Source organism: Ahaetulla prasina, chromosome 4 (assembly GCF_028640845.1).
Source record: "Ahaetulla prasina isolate Xishuangbanna chromosome 4, ASM2864084v1, whole genome shotgun sequence".
Classification (NCBI taxonomy): domain Eukaryota; kingdom Metazoa; phylum Chordata; class Lepidosauria; order Squamata; family Colubridae; genus Ahaetulla; species Ahaetulla prasina.
The window spans coordinates 146,185,265-146,204,659 of NC_080542.1; the positions used below are offsets into that span (position 1 = coordinate 146,185,265).

Sequence of the window (19,395 nt, forward strand, 5' to 3'; positions counted from 1 at the left end):
TCCTGATGCCTCCTGAATCCTGGTGCCACTGTATCCCGGGAAAGCCCCCAAGACTGTTATGAAACAGTGCATGCTCACATATGGAACTACCCGAGACTTGGAAAGCAGCGAAGAAATTTATTCACATATTTGCAAACACACATTTGCACAGAAAGCGGACATGAAGCAAAAGCATTCATCAGCTTTTATCCCCTTGGTCAAGTTCATTTGCCCCCTCCCCTTTTGGAGACAGACAGCATCCTGCTCAATTCTTCTAAACAAGCCCTCCACCTTCATTCAAATAATTTTAACAAGTTCACCAACTCCTTCCTTGCTACCTTGGCATAAGCTCTATTGTTAATTTTGAACTTCCTCTGTTTGTGGTTTCAGCTAGCATTCGGGCTATGGGCTTGTGGTTCTTAGCTGCTACATACAGGTAATTTTGAAACAGTTTATAATTTGAAATTATAATTTGAAAAAGTTTATAAAGCTTATGATTCTTGACGAACCTATCTTTTCTTTTATGCACACTGAGAGCATATGCACCAAGACAATTTCCTTGTGTGTCCAATCACACTTGGCCAATAAAAATTCTATTCTATTCTATTCTATTCTATTCTATTCTATTCTATTCTATTCTATTCTATTCTATTTCTACTCTACTCTAAAGGTAAAAGTAAAGGTTCCCCTCGCACATACGTACTAGTCGTTCCCGATTCTAGGGGCCGGTGCTCATCTCCGTTTCAAAGCCGAAGAGCCAGCGCTGTCCGAAGACGTCTCGTGGTCATGTGGCCGGCATGACTCAACACCAAAGGCGCACGGAACGCTGTTCCCTTCCCATCAAAGGTGGTCCCTATTTTTTCTACTTGCATTTTTACATGCTTTTAAAACTGCTAGATTGGCAGAAGCTGAGACAAATAATAGGAGCTCACCCTGTTACATGGCAGCACTAGGGATTCGAACCACTGAGCTGCTGATCTTTCGATCGACAAGCTCAGCGTCCTAGCCCCTGAGCCACCACGTCCCTATTCTATTAATTTTAGTCTACTCCATTCTATTCTAATTCTATTCTACTCTACTTTATGAACGTATGTTTTCTTTTATGTACACTGAGAGCATATGCACCAAGACAAATTCCTTGTGTGTCCAATCACACTTCGCCAATAAAAATTCTATTCTATTCTATTCTATTCTATTCTATTCTATTCTATTCTATTCTATTCTATTCTATTCTATTCTATTCTATTCTTTACTCTATTCTTATTCTATTCTATTCTATTCTATTCTACAGAACTCTACTTTATTCTAATTCTATTCTAATTGTTCCATTTGACGTATCAAGCATTGAGCATATGTTTTAGAAACAACTCCATTTTCTTTTTAATTCATGATAATTTTATTCTTTTAAATGATCATTTTCCTTGTATTTAACCCTTCCTTCCTTTTTTCCTCCCTCCCTTTCTTTCTCCCTCCTTCTCTCCCTCTCTCGACTATACAGGTAGTCCTTGATTTGCAACCAATTGTTCAGCGACCAAAGTCCAATAACAATGAAAAGACTGACTTACGACCGGTTCTCACTCTTATGACCGTTGCAGCATCCCAGTAGTCATGCGATCAAAATTTGGGTGCTTGGCAACCAGCATTTATTTCCGACAGCTGCAGCGTCCTGGGCTCAGATGATTGCCATTTGCGATCTTCCCAGCCGGTTTCAGACAAGCAAAGTTAACAGGGGAAGCCGGATTCGCTTAACGACCGCATGATTCACTTAACAACTGCAGTGATTCACTTAACAACCATGGCCAAAAAGATCATAAAATCAGCCACTACTCACTTAACCACCACCTTGCTTAACAATGGACATTCTTTCTCCCCCTCCCCGCCACATCGTGGTCGTAACTCGAGGACTATCTGCTGGGGTTGTCGTAGCCAAAAAGAAAGAAGAGAGCCACACAGTTGGCCCCTTGGCACCGTCAGAGCTTAATTTACAAGCGCAGCTTTTGTGTTCCTATTGGTTTTTCCTGCCAGGAAACAATGAGCAAGAGCAACAAGTATCTGAATGCCGCAGATATAGAAACTGCACAAGGTTGTAGCTGTGTACAGTGGGGAAACTCCCCTGTTCCGACCCATTTCTAGGGGAAAAAAACAAACAAATCATCATTTTGACTTCAACATTTACCCCAATGCTTTGAATACTGTTCGAAGTTCTTGCCCAGGGAGAGGGTGACAAGCTGTGTGTTTCTCAGAGGATAGGAAACATCCCGGGGTTTAAATCAGGAATACAGGTAGTCCTTGACTTACAACCGTTCATTTAGTGACTGCTCGAAGTTACAACGGCACTAAAAAAAAAGGGACCCACGACTCCTTTCACACCTACAAACTGTTGCAGACTCCCCATGTTCACAGGATCAACATTCGGGCACTTGGCAAGTGACTCATCTTTATGATGGTCATAAAGGTGTCTCAGGGGTCACTGTTGTTGATGGAAATCAAACGATTCTATGTATAGTTTTGAATAGCTTGGAAACTCTTGACGCACAACAGTTCATGTAGTGACCATTCGGTCATAATGGCACTGAAAAAAGTGGCTTAAGATTTAATTTTCACACTTACGACCATTGTGACATCCCCATGGTCCTGCATTTATGACGGTTGCGGTCCAGAGGTGGGTTTCAGCAGGTTCTGACCAGTTCTGGAGAACCGGTAGTGGAAATTTGGAGTAGTTCGGAGAACTGTTAGTAAAAATTCTGACTGGCCCTGCCCCCATCTATTCTCTGCCTCTCGAGTCCCAACTGATCAGGAGGGAATGGGGATTTTTGTAGTAGCCTTCCCCTGGAGTAGGGTGGGAATGGAGATTTTACAGTATCCTCTCTAAGCCATGCCCACCAAGCCATGCCACACCCACCAAGCCACACCCACAGAACCGGTAGGAAAAATTTTTGAAACCCACCACTGTTGCAGTCTCCCGGGGTCATGTGATCCTCCTTTTGGGATCTTTTAATGAGCAAAATCAATGGGGAAGCCAGATTCATTTAACGGCTGCATTGATTCACTTTATTGTGGCAAGCAAAGTCGTAAAATGCACTTAACAAATGTCTCACTTTGCAACACACATTTTGGGGGCTATTGTACTTTAGGGGGACACGGTGGCTCAGGGGCTAGGACATTGAGCTTGTCGATCGAAAGGTCGGCAGCTCAGCGGTTCGAATCCCTAGTGCTGCCGTGTAACGGGGTGAGCTTCAGTTACTTGTCCCAGCTTCTGCCAACCTAGCAGTTCGAAAGCAGGTAAAAAATGCAAGTAGAAAAAATAGGGACCACCTTTGGTGGGAAGGGAATAGCGTTCCGTGCGCCTTTGGCGTTGAGTCATGCCGGCCACATGACCATGGAGACGTCTTCGGACAGCGCTGGCTCTTCGGCTTTGAAACGGAGATGAGCACTGCCCCCTAGAGTCGGGAACAACTAGCACGTATGTGCGAGGGGAACCTTTACCTTTACCTTATTGTAGTTTTAAGTTGAGGACTACCTGTACTTATAACAGTTGCAGTGCCCTCTTAGTCACATTTTCAAAATTCAGACACTTGGCAACTGTCTCGTATTTATGACGGTTGCGGTTTCCCCGGGATCGTGTGATCGATCCCCTTTTGCGACCTCCTGACAAGCAAAATCAATGGGGAAGCCAGATTCACTTCACAACTGTCTCACTCATTTTACAACTGCAGTGATTCACTTAACAACGGTGGCAGCAAAGGTCGTAAAATGGGTCAAAGCTGCTTAGCAACAGAAATGCTGGGCTCCATTGTGGTTGTAAGTCGAGGACTACCTGTATTTTAATCTTCTGAATAAAATAAAATCAAGAGAGAAAAAAAATTAATTCTTGAATTAATGAATTAAGGCTTATATATTCTATCTGGCCATTCATGATGCAACCCCACGGTGTCTCTTGATGCGGGGTTTCTTGGAAAAATGGATGAAAAAAAGAGAGGATGGGAAAGCTGCTCAAAACAAGCCAGAAATACTGGAAGGCTTAATCGGGAAGGTTTTGCACTAACTGAGGAAATTTGATTCTACTGGGCTGCTGAAAGATCAGAAACTCCACCTGCTGGGTGTTGCCGAGGTTGTAGATAGAATAATAATTTAATTAAAAGGATTTAATATCGTTGCACACTTTGTGGGAAGTCACGGACAAGAAGAGAATAGCGGGTATGATGAATAGCGTGTGATGATTTTGAGCCAATCTCTGAAAATGTGTCCTCTGGAGATAGTAGAATCCTAGGGCTGGAAGGGACCTTGGAGGTCTTCTAGTCCATCCCCCAGTCTGAGCAGGAGACCCTGTATCATTTCAGACAAGTGGCTGTCCAGTTTAAAGCCTCCAGTAATGGAGCACCCACAATTTCAAGTCCATCTACTGGTTAATTGTTCTCACTGTCAGGAAATTTCTCCTTAGTTCTAGGTTGCTTCTCTCCTTGATTAGCTTCCACCCATTGCTTCTTGTCCCATCCTCAGGTGCTTTGGAGAATAGTTTGACTCCCTCTTCTTTGTGGCAATCCCTGAGATATTGGAAGACTGCTATCATGTCTCCCCTAGTCCTTCTTTTCATTAAACTAGACATACCCAGTTCCTGCAAGCGTTCTTCATATGTTTTAGCCTCCAGTCCCCTAATCATCTTTGTTTAGTTTACTTTATTGTTATCGCACCTCGTACAATGAAATTAAATGCCATCTTCAGTGTACATAACCACTATAAAAATAAAAACACAAACACCTCCTTCACATTCTATACAATTGAAGTGAAAACCCCTGATACTGCATTAGTATTGCACTGTACCGCAGAATTCAATATAGTTACTGCCCTGGGGTAGAAGCTGTTTTTCAGCCTATTGTCCTGTACCGTCTTCCAGATAGTAATAGTTCAAATAAAAGGGGCCCCAGGATGAGATGGATCTTTAAGGAGTTTTTGAACTTTCTTAAGGCAGCAGGAGCCAAGAAGCTCTTCCAAAGAGGGGAGAGGGCAACCAATGATCCTCTGGGCAATAATGTTGACCCTCTGGAGCGCTGTCTTATCTGCCCCTGGGCAATTGGCAAACCAGACACAGGTGCAGTAAATTAAAATACTCTCTATGGTGCAGCAGTAGAAGGTCACCAACAATTTTTAATTCAGTTGTTGTTTCCTGAGAAGACTCAGGTAGTATAATCTCTGCTGGGCCCTTTTGACCAGGGCTGCAATGTGAGCGCCCCAGGTCAGGTCCTTTTGTGGTAACACTCAGAAACTTAAAACTGGCCATTTGCTCCACTCAGTCTCCATTGATAAACAAAGGCTGGATGTCTGATCTATTCCTTCTATAGTCCACTATAAGCTCCTTGGTCTTATTAGTGTTAAGGACCAAGTTATTGTCTCCACACTACGAAAGCGACCGTTCCACCTCATGTCGATAGGCAGACTCCCCCCCGGAGATGAGTCCCAGTACTGTTGTATCATCTGCAAACTTAGTAATAGTATTAATGACGTGAGTGGCAATGCAGTCATGTACGTAAAGAGTATAGAGCAGGGGTCTGCAGACTTGACTCTTTTAAGACTTGTGGACTTCAACTCCCAGAGTTCCTCAGCCAGCAAACCTGGCTGAGGAACTCTGGAAGTTGAAGTCCACAAGTCTTAAAAGAGCCAAGTTTGCAGATCCCTGGTATAGAGTAAGGGACTTTACACGCAACCCTGTGGTGTACCAGTGTTAAGAATAAGGGCTGAAGAGATAGGATTACCTAAACTGACCCTCTGAGAGCGGCCAGACAGGAAATTCATAATCCAAAGGCAGATTGACTAAGACAGCCCAAGATCCATAAGTTTAGACATTAGTCTATGTCAGTGGTAGTCAACCTGGTCCCTACCATTCACTAATGGGTGTTCCAGCTTTCATGGTGGGAGGTAGTAGTCTTGTCCAATACTGAAGCACTTTCCTTTTTTTAAAAAATTGACTTTTTAAAAAATTTTCATAGCATCATCTAAAAACATTTTAATTAGGTTTTCATAAAATTTTCCCCGTGACAATTTAAATTTCTGAAAATATACTATTTGTATCGCCCTCACATAAGTTTAGTTCACGTTACGTAAATGAAACTAAACGGCGCTATAGCGCGACCGCAAACAAAAGAGCCTCGTCCCAGAATAGCTCGCCCATCTCCCCCCCACACCACCCAGCTGTAACTTACAAGCAGAGCGGGTAGCCGGCGCCCCCCCAAACCCAATCCATGATGCGCGAGAGGCATGCACAGACGACGATACACGGCACATTACTGTGGAACTGGTGGGCGGTTAGAAAATTTTACTACTAACAGAGATACAAAAGTGGGTGGTAGGCAGTGATGGGATTCAAGTAATTTAACAACCGGTTCTCTGCCCTAATGATTTCTTCCAACAACCAGTTTGACAAACAGCTCTGAAAGTTAACAACCGGTTCTCCCGAAGCGGTGTGAACTAGCTGAATCCCACCACTGGTGGTAGGTATAAAAAGGTTGACTACCCCTGGTCTACGTGGAAGCATTGTATTAAATGCATCCTCACATAGCCCGCCCCCCTCTAAATTGTTCCAAATGAGTCAGAGCAGTGTGAAAATTGATGGCTATGGCATCCTCTTTAGATCTGTTTCTTCTGTATGAAAATTGGTGTTTATCAAATGTATATGCGGAAGACCAGAAATGATGTGCCGGCAGACCGATTTCTCAAAGCACTCCATGATGATAGGAGTGAGTGCCGCTGGTCTGTAATCGCTGAGGTTATCGATAGGTTATTGGCAACGGAACAATGGTGGAAGTCTTCAAACAAGATGGAATAGTGGACTGGGATAAAGACCGATCAAAGATCCTGGTAAAGACTCCAGCCGATTGATCAGCATGGCTTCTAAGCACTTGTACCTTTCTAGGGTACAAAGCCCTCAAAATGCTCCTCGCCTCCTCTTTTTCCACAATGATCTGGTGGCTATATTTTAGCTGTCTGATGTCTCCACTTCAAAGCGAGTGAAGAAACGATTCGACTCCTCTGCCAACGAAGCATCAGCAGGGATGACCTTGTCGTCCTTCTCTGCACTCTTTCTAGAGTCTCAACGTCTTTTTTATATCGCAGTGACCAAAATTGGATGCCGTATTCCAAGTGTGGCCTTACCAAGGCATTATAAAGTGGCGCTAACACTTCTGGTGATCTGGATTCTGTCCCTCTATCAATCCAGCCCAGGACCGTGATGGCTTTTTTTGGTGGCTGCAGGACACCGCTGGCTCACGGCAACAGCAATAGCACTTAGACTTATATACCGCTTCACAGTGCTTTACATCCCTCTCTAATTGATTTACAGAGTCAGCACACTGCCCCCATCTGGGTCCTCGTTTTACTGACCATGGCCCTACTGACTTACTCATAAATATTCCTATATCTAGCTCCCTGCCTGCCTATATATCTCTATCTATCGTTTATCTAGCAATAGCACTTAGACTTGTATACCGCTTCACAGTGCTTTTTACAGCCCCCTCTAAGCAGTTTACAGAGTCAGCCTCGGGGTCCTCATTTTACCGACCTCGGAAGGACGGAAGGCTGAGTCAACCTTGAGCCGGTGAGATTTTGAACTGCGGAACTGCAGCTAGCAGTCAGCTGCGGCAGCCTGCAGTGCTGCACTCTAATGTGTGGGGTGCCGCGGGGTCGATTCTCTCACCCTCCTGTTCAACATCTATATGAAGCCGCTGGGTGAGATCATCAGTGGCTTTGGGGTGAGATACCAACTGTACGCTGATGACACCCAGCTGTACTTTTCCACCCCGGGCCACCCCAGTGAAGCTGTCGAAGTGCTGTCCCGGTGTCTGGAAGCCGACGGGTCTGGATGGGGAGGAACAGGCTCAAACTTAATCCTCCAAGGCGGAGTGGCTGTGGATGCGGCACCTCGGTACAGTCAGCTGCAGATGCGGCTGTCTGTCGGGGTGAATCATTGGCCCGATGGAGAAGGTACGCAACTTGGGCGTGCTCCTGGATGGTCGGTTGTCCTTTGAAGACCATTTGGCGACCGTCTCCAGGAGAGCATTTTATCAGGTTCGCCTGATCCGCCAGTTCGTCCTTCCTGGACGGGATGCCTTATGCACAGTCACTCATGCTCTCGTTACCTCTCGCCTGGACTACTGCAATGCTCTCTACATGGGGCTCCCCTTGAAGAGCACCGGAGACTTCAGCTAGTTCAGAACGCGGCTGCGCTGGTTATTGAGGAGCGCCTCGAGCTCCCACATAACACCTATCCTGCGCAGACTGCACTGGCTACCTGTTGTTTTCGGGTGCGCTTCAAGGTATTGGTTACCACCTTTAAAGCGCTCCATGGCTTAGGACCGGCTATCTACGGGACCGCCTACTGCCGGCTTCTATCTCCCATCGTCCGCACGCTCCCACAGAGAGGGACTCCTCAGGGTGCCGTCAGCCAAACAGTGTCGACTGGCGGCCCCAGGGGAGGGCCTTCTCTGTGGGAGCTCCACCCTGTGGAACGAACTTCCCTCGGACTTGACAATTACCTGACCTTAGGACCTTTCGAACTTAAAACTTATTTATTTCGTATGGCTGGACTAGCCTGATTTTATCTTTATTGGATGGGTTTTAAAATTTTGTGATTTTATGGGGAGTATGTTTTTAACATTTGGGCATTTAAATTAGTTTTTAAGGGATGTTTTAATTATTGTGTGTATTTGTATTTTATCTGCCTGTTCACCGCCCTGAGTCCTTCGGGAGAAGGGCGGTATACAAATTAAAATATTATTATTATTATTATTATTATTATTATTATTATTATTATTATTATTATTATTATTATTATTATTATTATTATCTATTTCATCATCTATTTCTATCTATCTATCTCTACCGGTATCTGTCTTTATCCCTCCATCTCGCTCTCTGTATCTCTCATCTATCTATCTTTTTGCCTACTTTTCTTTTCATGGCTACAGGGTGCCAAATCATCTTCAACTCAAGCTGAATTCCTTTCGGGTCAATATTTTATCTAATTTAATCTGAGCCCTCCCTCAGCAACTCAGCAAGGAGAAAACGACAAACTTGAAGACCATTTGGGAATTAACTGATGGTGAAGCAAGTTTGGGCAGAGATGAAATAAGGCACGGGGAGTATGCAGACACGGTTGTAAATGTGTGATCCAGGAAAAAGAGCTCACCCACCGCCTTCCCTGCAATTCACAACTGCGCGAGCAAAGCAGCAGCGTATCATGTCTTTCAAGAAAATAAACGAGACATTATATTTTGTCCGGGTCTTGCCAAGTGACAACAGGGTCTGTATTTACACTGGAAAAGTTTTAAAACAGGTTTTGTTTGGCAAGGGATGTCAAAGTTGATCCAAAGTTCATTTCTACCCAAGCAAATTCTTCCCGCTTACGGATTCTAGACTCGTTCAGAACGAGTGCCAGACTACCGATCCGGTGAATATGGCTATGAGTACATCATTATGGATGAGAGGAGTTGGCCCCTGGGTCCCTCTAGCTGGGGACCACCCGCATCTTCTACAGGACCAACGTCTGCTGTATCTTCTGCGCCCTCCTGAAAGTATTTAAATGAGAGTCACCTCGGAGGGACCATATCTGGACAGCGGGACTAACCCCCTCCCACCACCGGGACCGGCTCAGTTCTTCTCCTGCGTGTGCTGCTTCAGAGCGTGCAGGAAGATCTCCTTCACCTGTCCCACGGTGTCCTGGTACACCTGGAAGTCTTCCTCTTTGGTCCGGATAGATTCTTGCAAAGCGCTCTTCAGGCCTTCGATCTCGTCCATCTGGATCGCCAGCCTGCGTGGAAAGAAACGGTTGATGCATTTTTACGATTTTAAGCTGCCCAGAGTTACCTAGAGGTCAAGATGGGCAGCCAATAAATTTTATAAATGAGTAACTAGAAGAAATAAATGGACATTGATAGCTGACTGAAAATACAGGTGGTCCTCGACTTACGATCAGTCACCTAGAGACCATTCGAAGTTATGGGTTAAAGATATTTAATAGCTAGAGCACTGAAGGGTTGCGCAGTGAGCCTGAACACAGGGCTGGGGTTGATTATCTAAAGAGAGCTGGCCACGGCGTGAGGCAACCTGAGGTGCGATTGGTTGGTATGAATGAAAAGGGGGAGTGTCCTTGTTTCCCGCCTTTTTTCATCTGGGTGCCCCGTGTGTGGTGTAATTTACCTCAGGATGTTCCTGCTGTGTTGATTTACCTCAGGATGCTCCTTTTTGCCTGACAATCTAGTTTGCCATGTATATAGTTATAAAATATATTTATTTATTTATATAAAATTACAAGTTTGTGTCAGCATCTCTGGTTCCATTCAGTCACCGGGTGCGCAATTCCCTGATATTATGACAAACCCCGCGAGGGCTAGTTATGACTTGGATTCAAAATTCTGACAACTGCCCCACACACCTTGTGGTCATGCGGTCATATTTTGGGTGCTGGGCAACCGGCCTGCATTTACAGATGTTTGTAGTTTTGTATGAGGATGATTTATGACAATTTTTTTTTTTTGATGGAAATCCTTAATTCTGCGTTCCGGCAAAAAAACAGCCATTGGGTAACATGGTTCAGCTTCATGCAAAGCTGAACATCGCAAAGAAGGTTGTAAAATCGTGAGCAGTTTAATGACTATCAGGACAAATGAGTCCAATCACACTTGGCCAATAAAAATTCTATTCTATTCTATTCTATTCTATTCTATTCTATTCTATTCTATTCTATTCTATTCTATTCTATTCTATGAGTATAATTCTGGGCTCATAATTATAATTATGGCTATAATTACAGTCATAAGTTGAGGATCACTTGTACAGGCAGTCCTCAAGTTACAACCATTCATTTAGTAACCATTCAAAATTTCAATGGCACTGAAAAAGTGACAAGACAAATTTTCACACTTATGATCATTGCAGCTTCTTTATGGTCATGTGATCAAAATTTCGACGCTTGGCAACTGACTCATACAGACTCGGACAGTGAGGAGGCTGGGGAGGACAATGGGCCAGTCCTGGAATCAGGGGAAGGCCCGGATGAGGGTTCTGCATTGAAAGCAGAGATGGGGCCAGGACCATCTGGGAGCGATGTGCTGACTCCGGAGCCTCCAGAGGTGGACACCAGAGAGGCAGAGGAACAGGAGGAGCCTGTTCCTAGTGTACATATGCGAAGAGCTGCCAGAAGGCAGGAGCAGCTAAAGCAAAAAGGACAACTCAGGAGTAAGGCCAGGAGATGATTGGCCCCTCCCATAAGGCTTAAAATAGCAGCAATGGCTCTTGGGCTCTTTATAGGACAGCAACGTAGCTACATTTGTTCCTAATCCGTGTCTCTTGTTTCTGAACTTCGTGGGGCTTTGCCAAGAAAAGCCTTTGGCAGGGTGTTTGACAAAGGTTTGTGATAAGGCCGAAGGACTTTTCCTGAAGGACTTTGTTTTGGAGTTAATTTGGACCAAGCTGAGAATGAAGTAATTCTCAGCTGTTCTAATAAAATATGTTTGTTTAGGATTGATTGTGTCTGGTAATAACTACTTGGGCCTAGGTCACAACAGGGACAAAACTCATTATCTTGCATACCAACAGAAACTTTGGGCTCAGTTGTGGTCATAAGTCGAAGACTACCTGTATTAGCAGAAATTGGTCCTTCACTTTCCCATATTCCTTCTTACATCTAATTTAGAGCTTTGACGTTTTGTTTTTTTTTAAACGGGAAAAAATATATTAAATATCTCACTGTGTGGCGAGTTCCTCTAACTGAGACTCCAGAGGCACTTCGGAAAGTTGGACGGATGGCAGATCTTTTTTATCCCCGGCGTTCCAGCTCATTTTGGCACTGCTGGGTGGCTGAGCTGTTGAGACAAGACGTGTCGTTAAACAAGGATACTGATCCTGAAGGCTGCCCATAAACCCACCAAATTCTAAATTTTTCTGAAAAATATCACAATTCGTATTTTCAGTTGAGGAGCAGAAAGTGACTGTAAGGCGCGTGGATTTCTACTCCTAGAATTCCATAGCTAGCATGGCTAGTTGGGGAATTCTGGGAGTTAAAGTCCATGCATCCTAAAGTCGCAAAGATTAAAAAATACCGGCGTACACGTAGCCTTTGACGTACGACCGTAATTGAGGTTGGCTATTAAAGTCGTAAGTCATTGTTCAGGGGGGTCATCATATGACCACACCTGATTTTCTGAAATTTTTTGCAGGGGTCGTTAAATGAACACTGCCACAATCAAGTGAACACCACAATCGTAAAGCAAACGCTGCAGTCATTAAACAAATCCTTTTTTTTTTTTTTACTATGGGGTGTTTTGTGTTCCAGAAACCAAGGTAAATTTTTTGGCGAAAGTGCACATATGTGTCATCCCTGAATTAGGAGGATCACATTCATCAGTCATGGCGGTTTTAAGCAGATCATCATGCAGTGCCTGATTTTGTGACCTTTTTTGCAGTGGTTGTTAAGCGAACACAATGGTCGTTAAGTGAACCCATTACACCCAATGGAGGTTTTTGCCTGGAAAACCAAAAGTAAATGTCGTTTTTTGGGTGGGAAAAACAGCCCAAAATCGCAATCATGGGACATTGCAAATGGCCGCCAATGAAGGGTGCCCCATGTTGGTCACATGACCACGAGAAAAAGGGGCGGGGCCATTGGAACTTTGAAACTGATGCGTAAACTGATGGGGAAGTTCGTTGTAACTTTGAACAGTTGCTAAGTGACCGGTCGTAAGTTGAGCACCACGTTTTCATTCAAAAGGGTGGATTTTTTGTGCAGTTGCCTTAATTTGGGATTCGCTCCCTCAACCTCCCCTCGCAAGCCATTAGGGGCAGAAATTCCAGTTTTGCGCAGGGCTGCTATGAAGTGTCACTTTTCTGGATGCTTTCGACAACTTTACCTGCTTTGGTCTTGAGCTGAACTTTGGGGGCCACGACTGTCTTCCCGGATTCCATCTTCAGCTTTGCAAACTGCTGCTCAAGAGCGGCGTACTTGTGCTGCTGTTCCTGAAATTTCTTCTCCGCTTCCCAGACTTTGGTGATGCTCTCATCCACCCTGGAAACACAAACATTGTTAAGTGCGCATCGTCAGAAAGGCGGACACCCCTGTAACCCCATGAGTGGCGACAACTTGACAGCCAAGAGAAAATTGTCCATGTTTTCCCCAAAGATGCAGAATCTAGCTTTGGGCGTAGGTGGATGGGAGACCACTAAGAAATCAAGAGGTAGGGCTGGATTGACTGGGATATTTTTTTTTTATATCATGGCGACCAAAACTGAATGCAGTATTCCAAGTGTGGCCTTACCAAGGCATTATAAAGTGGTATTAACGCTTCACGTGATCTTGATTCTATCCTTCTGTTGATGCAGCCCAGAATTATGTTGGCTTTTTTAGCAGCTGCTGCACACAGCTGGCTCCTGTTTTAGTGATCTCTTTCTGATAAGTTTCCATTCTCCTTCTTATCCTATCCTCAGGTGCTTTGGAGAATAGATTGATTCCCTCTTCTTTGTGGCAGCCCCTGAAATATTGGAATCCTGCTATCATGTCTCCCCTAGTCCTCCTTTTCACTAAACTAGACATGCCCAGTTCCTGCAAGCGTTCTTCATATGTTTTAGCCTCCAGTCCCCTAATCATCTTTGTTGCTCTTCTCTGCACTCTTTCCAGAGTCTCAACATTGGTGTGGGACATTGGGACAAGGGACTCTGAGTTTCAAAAAAGTGCAGGAAATTTTGTACCTGGCGATCAGCGGTGAAATTCAAATTCTTTTACTACTGGTTCTGTGGGTGTGGCTTGGCGGGCATGGCTTGGCGGGCGTGGCAGGGAAAGGATACTGCAAAATCCCCATTGCCTCCCCACTCCTGGGGAAGGATACTGCAAAATCTCCATTCCCATACCACTCTTGGGGGAAGGATATTGAAAAATCCGCATTTCCTTTCCACACCAGGGGAAGGATACTGCAAAATCTCTATTCCCTCCCCACACCAGGGGAAGAATATTGCAAAACCTCCATTCCCACCCCACTCCTGGAGGAAGGATACTTCAAAATCCCCATTTCCCTTCCCACTTCTGGAGGAAGGATATTGCAAAACCTCCATTCCCACCCCACTCCTGGGAGAAGGATACTTCAAAATCTCCATTCCCTCCCCACTCTGGGGCCAGCCAGAGGTGGTCTTTGCCAGTTCTCCGAACTACTCAAAATTCCTGCTACCGGTTCTCCAGGACCTGTCAGAACCTGCTAGTTCCCACCCCTGCTGGCGACCTACCTTTTCTGTAGGATGCTGACCAGCTCTATCAAATGGTCGCGTTCCACTTCTGCTGCTTGACAGAGAGTCTTGTATTCCGTGATCTGCGCTTGAAGGGTCTTGAAACCGACCTCGTCCTGCTCTGGTGCCCTAAAACAGAGAAAAGACCTGCTTGGTTTGGCTGTCCGAAAATAAAACGGATTTTGGCAAATGTAATCCAAGAAGCCCGAAAGCCCAACTTATGGCATGTGTGATCCATGCTGTAACGTCCAGCTAGGTACTTATGGGATGTCCCAGGCCAGCTTCCCATTTCTCAGTTGATGCAGGTAGTCCTCCACTTACGACTACAATGGAGCCCCAAATTTATGTTGCTAAGTGAGAAATTTGTTAAGTGAGTTTTGCCCCATTTTAAGACTTTTCTTGTCACATTTGTTAACTGAATCATTGTGGTTATTAAGTGAATCACACGGTTGTTAAGTGAATCTGGCTTCCCCACTGACTCTGCTTGTCAGAAGGTCACAAAAGAGGATCACAGGACCCCAGGACACTGCGACCGTCATAAATGTGAGTCAGTTGCCAAGCATCAGAATACAAATCAAATGTAAATGTGAAACACTGTCATAAGTCACTTTTTTCAGAGCTGTTGCAACTTCAAACCATCACTAAATGGACTGTTGTAAATCGAGGACTACCTGTACTAAGACGATGGACATCCACAAGTAGTCCTCAACTTACAACCATTCGTTTAGTGGCCATTTGAAGTTACAAGGGCACTGAAAAATGGGACCATTTTTAAAATTTAATGTCCGCCTACTGATGACTTTGCTCAAGTCAATGCACAAGCCAGATTCGCTTAATGACCGTGTTCCACACTTAACAACTGAAGGGATTCACTTACCAGCTATGGCAAGAAAAGTCACTAAATGGAGAAAAGGTCACTTAACTATCTTGCTTAGCAACAAAAATGTTGGGTTCAGTTGTGGTCATAAGTTGAGAACTACACAGACAGAGACACACAAACACATATGGTGTGTGTGTGTGTGTGTGTGTGTGGTCCTTGACTTATGACCACCATTGAGCCCAACATATACTTCCTACATACAAACATATATTTTTGTGCATGAAAATAACGGGCACTTTTAACATGTTGCAGAATTTCTTCAACTTCTCTTTCTGAGCGACGGGCAGCCTTGGACTTTCCAGATTTCCCTCCCCTTCCCCTCCAAGAATGAACCAGGTCCGACCCTGCTTAGCTTTTCAAGAAGCCCGAGGAAGATCAAAAGCCAGATCAGTGCTTTACCTATAGAGGCAGTCCTCGACCTAGGATGAAAATCGCATGGTCGTTAAGTGAATGTGGGTTCACCCATTGACTTTTGCTGATTAGAAGCTGTGGATCTGGTGTTGCTTCTCCGGGAGGGGTTCTTTCCTAGCTTTCTGATCGTCTCTTCTGGACCTTCATCCTAAACCCATGATGGTGAACCTATGGCACATGTTGTCGTGTCCCCCTCCCCCTCCGACGACCGGGTCTAGGAAGTCCGTATCAAACATGGCAACAGAGCCTCTGCAGCTTGTCAAAGTCCTTCGAGGTTTATCAGGGCAGGCAGGAGTCCAAGTTGTGACTTCAGCGATAAGAGTCCGATAGCAGCAAACTAGATGAGACTTTGCTTGACTCAAGGTTGGAATGCCACAAGCAGGTCCTTTTATATAGGCTGTGGGATGTGGCTCCATGACTTAGCATTTATCCAGGCCTGTCCCTCCCTTCCTTCTGCTGGCGTCGCCTCTCAGATCTCCAGAAGCGAGGATCCTTCCACTTTGAATTCTCTTCAGCTGGATCTGCTGTCAGTAATTCCAGAACGTGGCTGGCTTCCTGCTCACACGCTGTAGGAGTGAGGTTTGTATGTTCATTCCTGGAATCCTCTCTGGGCATGGGGCCAGGGCCGGGGGCTGGAGGCATGACTGGCCGTTCATCTTCATTATCAGACTCAGAGTCAGATAACAGGCCCGGGTGTAGACGGGAGGGGCCTGGCTGAGGAGAGGAGGGAGGATGAGGCACAACGTGTGCTGGAAGTGGCATGCAGAGCCATGTTGCCTAGAACACACGGCGTCGCCCATTCCTCTTCTGGATTTCCGGCGCACGCATGCGCACCGGCCACCTAGTCTTCTGGTTACTGGTGTGCATGATGATCAGCTGGCCTTCACGCGTGTGGCAGTACCAGGAACCGGAAGATAAGCCGGCCAGCTGATCATCGCACACGCATGCACGCCAGTAACCACAAGACTAGCTGGCCGGTGCACATCCGTGTGCCGGAAACCAGAAGTTCATTTCCTGGCACGTGCATGCCCACTGGGCAGCTCCTCTTAGTGCGCATGCACACCACAGTCATGCTATTGATGCCCATATGCGACATCTACCCCCTTGCCAGCCGGTTGCTCCCCTGCGCCCATCTACCTGCCTGCCTGCCTGCCTTGCCGCCATGGCTGCCAATAAAGGCCCCAAAGGCTGCCACAAAGGGAGGCCAGGCATTGCTGGGCTTGCTGGCTGGATGTTGCCCGGACCGTAAGGCTGGCAGGGGGAGGAGGAGGAGGAGGAGCCACCGCTGCGTCTGCAAAGTGGCATCTGCGGCAAGCCGTTTGCGCCAGCAAAGGTTTGTGCAGGAGACTTTCCAGGCCCAAAATGGGGGGCGGGGGCACATACGCAGGGAGAGCATGGGGGGGGTCATTTATGCATGCACAGGGGGCCCCGTGCATTGCATTATGGGTGCCGGCATGCAAGTGCGCTGTCGGCACACAACAACAAAAAGGTTAGCCAACTCCTTCAAAAAAATTTATTGGATAAATAAATAAATTAAGCCACCCGCAAACTTCCCTGGAAGGGAAGGGGAAAAATTCAGGCATTGCCATCAAACAAGTAAAATTTCCACCAACCTGCCAGGAGTTGCTGGAAATAACGTTGCTGCGGAGTCCACAAGGGTGTGTCCCATCTTCGATGTTGTCCTGGAACACACAAAACACCCGTCACACTTTTTCACTTCTGCATCTGAACTTCTGCATCTTACAACCTCTGGCTTGGGTGGGACCAAAAGCATGCCTGGCGGAATTCTAGTTTGCGAAGGATGCAGTCTTTTGAAGCATCCTAGGATGGAAGGGGCAGTCTTAGAGATCATCTAGTCCAACCCGAGCCAGCAGTGGATGGAAACTAATCAAGGAGAGATCCAACTTCGAACGAAGGAGAAATTTTTTGACGGTGAGAACAATTAACCAGTGGAATGACTTGCCTCTGGGAGTTTTGAGTGCTCAATCACTGGAGGTCCCTAAGAAGAAATTGGACAGCCATTTGCCTGGAATGCTACAGGGCTTCCTGCTTGAGCAGGGGGTTGGAAGACCTCTGAAGTCCCTTCCAACTCTTGTTATTCTGGTATTCTCTAATTCCAAATCAATCAGTCAGTGGAACCACTTGCCTCCAGAATTCGTAGGTGTTCCATCACTGGAGGTTTTTAAGAAAAGATTGGACAGACATTTGACTGAAGTGATATGGGGTCTCCTGCTAGGGAAGGGGGTTGGACTAGACCAGGGGTCTCCAACCTTGGTCCCTTTAAGACTTGTGGACAACCAGCAAAGCTGGCTGAGGAACTCTGGGAGTTGAAGTCCACAAGTCTTAAAGGGACCAAGGTTGGAGACCCCTGGTCTAGAAGACCTCCAAGGTCCCTTCCAACTCTTCAGCAGAGGAACCCACAACTTCGACGTTTGCTTAAATACCCCCAGCAAAGCGGAGTCCACCACTTCATGGACTAGATGACCTTTAAGTTCCCCTTCGTCCTTCCATTCCATATTTCAGGGGGGGGTGTGTCAAAAATTCCAAACATTCACCCAGTCAAAGATGCAAGGTGTACCCCCTGAATTTGATGGCTCTCCGTGAGAATCAGGGTGAAGGCAATCCAGATGGAGGACAGCCCAGGTTACTGTAGTAGACCCAGACGAAGGATGACTAAGCGTGGTGGGTCCATCTATTGCAGTTTGTAAATTCTAGTTCAGCTTATTTGCGCACCTGGGGTGATTGTAAACAAGATAGTAAAACACTGTTTCTTAAACTTAACAGCTTTAAGATGTGTGGACTTCAACCCCCAGAATTCTCCGACAGCCTTGCCTTCTCTTTCCCAGCCTTCCTTCCTGAGGAATTCTGGGAGCTGAAGTCCACACATCTTAAAGCTGTTTAAAGGTGAGAAATACTGTAGTACAGGGCTCTCCAATCTTGGCAACTTTAAGACTTGTGGACTTCAACTCCCAGAATTCCTCTGTTTTCCCAGAATTCTGGGAGTTAAAGTCCACAAGTCTTAAAAGTTGCCAAGGTTGGAGACCCCTGCTGTAGTAAACTATACATACAGATTCTCCACGACTTACGACCATAATTGAGTCTGCAATTTACGGTCGTAAGTCACGACGGTCATTGAGAGCTTTGTTATGCGACCGTGTCCTGTTTCACCACCTTTTTGGCTGCGGTTGTTAAACGAACACAGGGTCACAAAGCAAACAGGGCACTTGATAAGCGAAGGCTGCAATCATTAAGCAAAAACTTTGAGGTGTTTATAGACAAAGATAGTCCTTGACTTGCAGCTGTTCATTTAGTGACCGTTTGAAGTTACAACGTCACTGAAAAAAGTGACTTAGTTAGGACCGTTCTTCACACTTACAAACATTGCTACATCCCCGTGATCATGTGACCAAAATTCAGACGAGAGGTGGAGCGCTGCCGGCTTAACAACCGGTCCGGTGAGTGTGCGCCTAAGGCGCTTGCGCGGAAAATGGAGCGTTTAGATTTTAGAAGCTCAGCTCCAAGTTAGCAACGGTAAGTAGAACAGCGAGGGGGGTGTGAATCAGCTGTGCCGCGTGATTGAGATGAGCTACAAAGCAGGAAATAAAGGACAGTGTAGAGCGGAGGCGGGTGGGTGGGGCCAACTGATCGTTGGAGCGACCGGTTTGGCCGAACTGATCCGAGCTCTTATTCAGACGCTTGACAACTGGCTCATATCTATGAGGGTCTTGGGGGTCATGCGATCTCCTTTTTGCGACCTTCTGACCAGCAAAGTGAATGGGGAAGCCAGATTCGCTTAAGAACCGTTTTGCTAACTTAGCAATTGCAGCGATTCCCTTAATAACTGTGGCAAGGAAGGACGCAAAACG

General features: G+C 45.8%; 1 protein-coding gene across 2 annotated transcripts in view; it reads right to left on the reverse strand.

Annotated features, from left to right (window-relative positions):
• Positions 1 to 8,852: 8,852 nt before the first annotated feature.
• CCDC13 (coiled-coil domain containing 13) overlaps positions 8,853 to 19,395 on the reverse strand; it is a 62,130-nt gene continuing 51,587 nt past the window's right edge. For both annotated transcript variants that reach the window (XM_058179949.1, XM_058179948.1), the window contains exons 13-17: positions 17,143 to 17,211; positions 14,239 to 14,367; positions 12,876 to 13,030; positions 11,717 to 11,831; positions 8,853 to 9,778 (exon numbers count right to left, since the gene is read on the reverse strand). In XM_058179949.1, the coding sequence (XP_058035932.1) occupies positions 9,619 to 9,778; positions 11,717 to 11,831; positions 12,876 to 13,030; positions 14,239 to 14,367; positions 17,143 to 17,211 (628 nt within the window). In that variant the 3' untranslated portion in view covers positions 8,853 to 9,618. The remainder of the gene's footprint in view (positions 9,779 to 11,716; positions 11,832 to 12,875; positions 13,031 to 14,238; positions 14,368 to 17,142; positions 17,212 to 19,395) is intronic.